A 7,546-nucleotide genomic window follows, 5' to 3' on the forward strand; every position below is an offset into this window, starting at 1 on the left:
ACAGCGGGGGCAGCGGGCGTTAGTCACCCAGAGTCCAAACGCCCCACAAACAGAAAACAAAGCTCAGCAATCATCAGGTGAAAACCCCCATGGCAAGAGGAGTTTATTTGTAAACTGCTTCTTGTTCCTGTGACAGTACCAAAACAGCTGCACAGTGTAATAAAGTTAAAAAGCACATAGAACAAACAAGTTGATTTTACATACATTCAAGCACTGCTGAACATGAGCTCTTAAAAACACAACTCCAGGTTGGCTTTGAAGGTGTATCTCAGCTCCCTCTCTGCAACTTGTTACGCTCCTGGTGTTCCAGGGACCAGGCAAGAAAGTATCTTATCTTTAAACAAGTGCAGACAGAGCTTTTTTTCCCCACACGTGCCTCTTTGTACATCTGCCTTACAGCTTTAGGGAAGGAGTGGCTGCTTTGAAATCCAAGCAATAAAAGTAGCTAAGTCCATATAGATTTCAGACATAGAAATGCCAAAGTTAGTAGAATAAAGTGTTGCTCTCTACACTTAAGTTGCAGCCTTTTTGAGTTTTGGATATTTTTCTGTTTATTCCTTGCTGTTTATGGGAATATTCAAGACAACAGCTGAAATGTGCCATCTACTGGACACACGTGCCCTAAATAAGAAGAAAATACATTACCCAGACTCTGACTTGGCAGGATTCAGTCTGGTTGGTCACTGAAGTACTGGGGTGCAGGTCTAAAGAACAACAGCACAGCTCAGAACTCAGAGAGAATCCACGCACTGCGCAGATAAGCAATCCAACAGGCACAAACACGTACAGTACCGCTAAAAAATATTCAGGTAATGTCTCTGCAAAGCAACTTAACCTAAGATCCATTTAATATTGAAAGTAGAGTATTTTCAAAAACTAGCGTGGCACGTCAGCTCCTCAAACTAAGTTAGTAGTGGATAAAGGATAAACAGAGCAGGAAACAGTATTTCAGATAGGACAGTCTAAAGAGAAAAATGGTGGGTTTTTTCCACTCTTACACTTACTTGTACTACAATATTAGCAAACACAACTCATAACATTTAGTAGTGCATCTGTCAGCTTACTTTTGAACAGGGGCTTTGTCACATGCCCTCAGTGATTGTCTCACCTCTAAATTCACTCCAAAGAAGGAAGCTGTTTACAGGTCTCTTAACAGAAGCAAGATGGTTCAGACATTCCTAGACAGAGCCAGAATTGGAAGCTCATTTTACAGTGCTAAGACTAAAAGTCTCAATTCTGTGTTAACAAGTTGCACAAGTGACAAAGTTCTTGGTCATCCCAAAAGAGAAGTACAAGTATGCTGCAGCAAGACACTGAACTCCAGGTATCACCTCACCTCCCACTTGCAAGCACAAAACACCAACACTTCAGCAATACGTTCCCATTAATAGTCTTACAGGTCCAATACAGCTTCTAGTTCCGAATGCTAGAAACATTTACATCTGACCTGTACCTAAAACAGGTACAGCTATCTTGGAGTGTTAAGTTGCTACTTCCTGGTCTTGGTTTTAAAAAGATGCTCTTCTGAGGATGTGTATATATATACACATACTTTGTCTCTCTCTCTCTCTCTCTCTCTCCACAAAGGGATGAGAGGATGATCAAACTGAAGAGTGATTTAGCTCAGTCCATTTCAGAGGGCTTAAACAATGGAAAAAGGATACAGTTGAAGATAAGAACCTGCAACTGCTCACAACTTTGGTAGAAGACTAATATATATATCTCTGAAATCAGATTTAGAATAAAATTAGCTTTATGGCTTTTTATAAGAGTTATTTCCCCTCATGCCAAAGATAAAGTAGAAATAGAAGCCAATATTAAAAAGACAAAAATTTGAGTATACCTTGATGTAAGCTAAATCTCCAAAGCCACTCTGAGCAAGATCAGTCTGGCTCAGATTTTTCCAAATTTACATAAATTAAAGCCAGAGCATTAGCAACCCTAGAAAGCAGTAATAACTTTACTTTTCAGGTTAAACATCCAGAATTAAAATGAACCTTCACCACTAATGCATGTAAGAGGAACATGCAAATAGTTACAGTATAAATAAGCCCCTCTTTTTTTATTGCTTAAGTTGCATAGTGTAAAACAAAGTGCTGGAGAGTGATGTACACACATGTATTAAAAAAGTAAAAGTGCTGGAAGGAAGTGGAAGAATCAGCAGGTACTAAGTGACTGCAATTTGAGACTGGAGCTTTTGTGTTCTGCATTCAGTGCAGTAATCATTTATTCAGAGAAAAGAGTGAAACGTCCCGGAGGCTGCGCAGGCTGGCACTGATGTCACGCCTCTGTTTTAGATTGCATCTTCCCGTGTATTGGGTCATGTAGTTTTCAGGCACATGTCTCCTCCGGGATAGGATATCCACCATGTGGCTAAGCTTTGACCTGATAGTAGAGTAGTGGAATTGCCTCTCTTTATGCAGTTTTTGGAAATATTCTGCCCTGTGACTGCTAGAATACTCAAAGGACCGGAGAGAAGATAGTGAGCCGGTAGAGCTTGCAAGAGAGCACTGCGATGATGACGAAGACAGTGATCGCAGACTAGAACTTGATACAGCCTTTCCAGACAGAGAAGATCCTTCTTTTGACAGCTTTCTGTGAAGCAGGGGTGTTTCTGTGTACTCATCTTCCTTTGTCTGTGTCACTGCAGTCTTCAGCAGAACTGAAGTCTGAGTGCCCGTCATCCTCGCAGTGACAGAAGTCTGAGTGCCAGTTTCTGCCGTTACAGCACTGGTCTGCGTGGCAGCATTACACACGGTCACTGCAGGCTTCTCTTCCCATGGGCCAGTTTGAGTCGACATGCTTTTCCACTCCACTATGGCCTCTTGATCGCCAAACAACTCCTCTTCACAGAGGCAAGAATGCCGCAGGTTACAGGGTTTGCCTCCAGGAGTATCTTCAGCCTGATCTAGTTCTTTCAACAATCTCTTTGGAGTACTAGACAATCTGGCAAATTCTGCTCTCAAGTTGCCTTCCACAGTATATTCTTTAGGGGACTCTAGTCTGTTCACCAGGTGATCAAACATCCCACTGTTCCTGGATGGCCACTTAGGGCTGATGGGCATCGACTGGGCATAAAGAATCCTGAACTGGAGGTCAAAATGTTCAACCACTTGACCTGACAAGAGCAGCAAGTTACTGCTGTTCAGCTTCCCATCAGACCACGTGAAACTATTGAAAACAAACCAAGATTCACAGTTAATGTCCAGGGCATTTCAACACATACAGTTACAGATAGCAAACTCAGCTTAGAAGTGCTGTGCCTAAGGAAGGTATAAGTGGATAGACTATTCTCTCTTCTTCAGAAAGAACTCTATTTAGCCATGGTCAAGTGCTTTGCTATCAACAAATTGTGTAAACCATTGTTCCAAAGCTGTTTCCAGTTTTGTGTTACTCCTACTTAGACTCAGCTAGTCCACTTGCCATCGGCATTCATTAATACCAGGCACAAAGCAAAGTTAATACATCCTTTTTGCAGAAATTCCCCCTTCCTGTAGCTTCATCTGCACCAGCAGACCCCAATACTTGCCTGTAGGAGCCTGTTGTCACTCTAATGCCATCAATTAACATGAACTTCTCATGAACTTTCCCAACAATTTTGGCACCTGACCTCATGTAGTATGTGTTCCCAGTGAGAGTTCGAACTCTCATCAGCTGTTTCAGAAGAGAAGGGAAAAAGTAACATCAGATTTAAGTTAACTTCCAAAAAGTTTTGATTAGCAATTCTACCTAAAAACAGCTACACAAACTATGGAAGATAGGAATGAAATGAACTTCCTTATGTTGTCTGTATGTGAGTCTCACTAGTTACACAGTGCTTAATTCATTAGGAGAGTCAAGCTGGAGAGAACAGCTCATTCCAATTAATTACTGCCCACAAAGTGAGGAGTGCTCCCCATCCAGAGAAACTCTCACTGCGGTGAACACAAGCCTGTCCAAGCCAAGACATAACACAGTCATGTCAGCTTATATTCAGAGGAATTAAGTAAACCACCTGGGTCACATAATCCAAACCCTTTTAAAAGAAAGCAGCTATGCCTTAGTGAAGAAAACAAGTGTTACCAAAGCTATACCACCCTTGAGCTTCCTGTGTTTCTGTTTTCCTTAGCAAGCAGCTCCTTGAGCCAAAGAATAAAGCTACTTAGATGTTGCAAAATTAAATGCTTGAAAATTGCTGCTTCTTCAGGACAGGGATCGCAGGTACACCCTCCGCCCAGCACACCGGGGAGCTGCACAGCGTGGCTGTAGCTCCTACATATGGGTAGCGTAGGATAGGAGTAGATGTGCCTTTTCTACTTTGTTTTCACTGAGTTTGTGAGCAGTTTCACATGTTGGATTAGAAACTACTGAAACCAAGCAATATTGAGCCTTGGTCTTGAAGAGTTGAGAAACATTTCAGAAAATTCCCCTTTTCTATTAGTTATCAAACAGACAAGATGCTTTAGTCTTTCAAGAGAGTCTGATGTTTTATAGAAGGGTATCTTTGGTATCCATAACCGTTAACTGTACCACAAGAACTAAAAACAAACCCCACACCCACCCACGTTTAGTACTTACACTTTCCTGCTCAGGACAAACTCCTAAGTTCTTGCACATTTCCAAGAAATGGGGTAGAAAGTCCTGGTCAAGAAGGATATAGACAGGGACTTTGCGGTTGTTATAAGCATCCTGAAGGTCACCAAAGATATCAATATCTGTGAAGGAATCCATCACAAGGGCAATCACCTGCAAAAAAAAAGTGACAACACTTGTTCAAGGGCTTTATTTTACACAAGGCCAGATCACTGCCTCCCCCAGCCATTTCTCCTGCTGCTATCATCAAGGCCAGATGCACATTTCTTTGTCCTGCTGCATAGGCCCTGGCAAGTTATAGAAGATTTCTATATTCCTGCAATGTTTCTGTAAATTCACTGTGCCCTGGAGTGCAAAGCGTAAGCCTGAAGAGGTTTTTCCCTCACATCTGTTGCTGCTTTTATACTCTTTCACAGCCTGCTTTCCTACATAACCTCCCATAATCCAGCCTTTTGGTAACATCGGGGAAGCTATCACGGCAGAATCAGGAATCCAGACAAGCCATCTCCACTCCTGTGCTCCCAGCGTGGCATACCTGCTACAGATAGCCACTGCCTGCAGGAGAATTAGCTCAAATGGCCTCCTCACCATCACAGCTGAACACATCACAAACCCCAATGGCTTTCTCTGTGTGGTAAGAAGGGAACGCTGTCCCTATATAAGTTACCAAGGGAATGCTGTCCCTACATAAGTTACCAAGAGATAAACTAGTTCTGTGACAATGTTTTTCACTATTTCCAGACTCTTACTAGATGTATGCTGACTTTCCATCCCATACCTTCACAAGAAATCCTTCCACTCACTCAACTCAACAGTTCTTTACAGAATGCAAGTCCTAAGATGGGAAGATTTTCTCTCGATGGGCCAAGGACAAAACAGTCCTACATTTATGAACAATCTCTCCAGCTAATTCATTGCACACCATTTCAGTGCTAGAATTCTCACCCTTCAACACTAGGCGCACACATGTGTGTGGGGACACAAAGGCATAAAGGATTTGGCTTCATGACTTAGTTTTTTATTCTCTTTCTTTTAGACGAGCATCAAGGACAACGATTGTACAACCGCTGTGGGTACCTGGCACCTGCCCTTATCAGATAGACAAGGCATCCATGCACTGCTGCAACACACCCAAGGTGTATATGCATGCAACACAGCTGCTCTGTGTGTGGCATTGCCTGTACTCAGAGAAAACATTTCCCACAAGAACAGGCTAAGCTTTGCATTCACACCTGTGCCCTGCTCCCTAAGGGACTGGCTCCATATGGATGAGTTCTTATGTATAACACACACAGGCACATTGGTATTTCTAGATAAAGTTAGTTTATGCTTGCACTTCTTAAGTGTCTCCTGTGCTTTTCTCCACCCTATCACTTATCTAAGTGTCAAAGGAAGATAAAGAAAAATAAGATGCTTTTGACAAGACCAGATGAGTAAGAAAAAAACCCCCGTGAAAACAGAACAATTCACACTAAACCCCTTGGAAACACTGGTGCCTTCAAATGACTACTCAATTAGCAGCACATTTGAGTTCTAATCCCAGAATTAGCAGCTGAAAAAGAAATATACTTTCACTCAAAATGAGCAAAAGTACACTTATGTTTAGAGGAGAGAGAGAAAATCCTTTTCTCTACACTTATCCATTCAGGATAGTGGAGGCAAGATAGCAACAATATCCCCTCTAGCCACTCAAGCTAACCGCGTTTGAGCGAGCTGAGAAGAAACTACACAGCATCTGAAGTTTTCCTGTTCCTCACATTAATCTGAAGAGCTCAGACATGACTGAACAATATTGCACAGCATCTGATATTCAGTAAATTATAGGGGGTCAAAATTTCTCTCCATTCTGTGTCTATAAAAACACTCCCTGGATCAGGCATGTACATGGCAGTGCAGGAACAGCTTGCCTGGCTCTTGGCTCGACATGAGGAAAGGCGTTTGGCAGGATGCTACAAGCAAGAACATTACAAACAAGTACAGCTTTTTGGAGAAACAGACGTTTTCATGGAGTTTACTCAAACCACAGACTGATCCTTATCAGGTAGATGAGAACAGAGCTTCCTCTGTGACCGTTTCTGGCAAGAAGCCATCGTTCATGTCATCCTCACACACGCCCTAAGCTTCTGCGCTCAGAAGCGGGCAGGGACGAAGCTCAGTTGCTAATTCAGGGAGTGCCATGTGCGAGCACAGGTTACACACAGAGACAGCGGTTGCTTCATCTGGCTGCCCGAGGAGGAAGCTATACATTTAAATTTTAGCTAAGCCAATTGAATGGCTGCTAACGAGAAGGGTGGTTCCCTCCTGGGGATTACAGTTGGAGGCTATAAACTCAGGTAACATAATGAGTTACAGAGAACAGTTAGAAATTACTGCTCCGCGTGATTCTTTAAGCCATATTCTGCATCAGATCAAAACCATCCACTCCTGTAGGAAGGAAGTCCTCCTAAGCGCAGGTCTGCACATTACTTGGGGGCAATTAATGAGGAGACAGAAGTGAAGAAGAGAGATGGAATCATAGGGTTATCTCTGTAGATGCCGTTCTTTTATAAGAAAGGATATGACACAAAAAAGGCCTCTAAGGGACAGTAGGAGGTTTCTGCAAGCGAATCCGTCTTGCAGAGCACATCAGTAAGGAACTTGGAATAGGAAACTTTCCGCTTTAAGTGAGAGCAAGATCAGCTCGAAACCAGCGGGGGGATTTGGCCATGAACTGCGTGCAGTACTGGGGGATGGGGAACTCTTGACCCGCTGCCTCTGGAGCGATGCTAGCAGGAAGGCGAGCTTTCACGGGTGTAGCACACAGACGGACGAGTACCAGTCGCTGTGTATTTACGAGCTCATCCTCCTAACGAGGCTTTCTTTGCCCCACAGGGGTTTTAAAGCCGCTTGGCCTTCCTTAGTGTCAGATGAAAGAGCAACTGACACCGTTGCTGATTTTCGCCCCGGTCCGCCGACCCGCTGGGGAAGGGCCCCG

At 43.2% G+C, this 7,546-nt stretch overlaps 1 protein-coding gene across 1 annotated transcript; it reads right to left on the reverse strand.

The window, feature by feature from the left end:
• Positions 1–2,222: 2,222 nt before the first annotated feature.
• On the reverse strand, positions 2,223–4,725 carry FAM83D (family with sequence similarity 83, member D; the record flags this gene model as incomplete). Its single annotated transcript, XM_009577114.1, has 3 exons — positions 2,223–3,171; positions 3,530–3,654; positions 4,558–4,725. Coding segments are annotated over 3 exons (1,242 nt in total), but the record flags the coding sequence as incomplete, so codon positions are not given.
• Positions 4,726–7,546: the final 2,821 nt, after the last annotated feature.

This window comes from Fulmarus glacialis, unplaced genomic scaffold (assembly GCF_000690835.1).
Source record: "Fulmarus glacialis isolate BGI_N327 unplaced genomic scaffold, ASM69083v1 scaffold24304, whole genome shotgun sequence".
NCBI classification, from domain to species: domain Eukaryota; kingdom Metazoa; phylum Chordata; class Aves; order Procellariiformes; family Procellariidae; genus Fulmarus; species Fulmarus glacialis.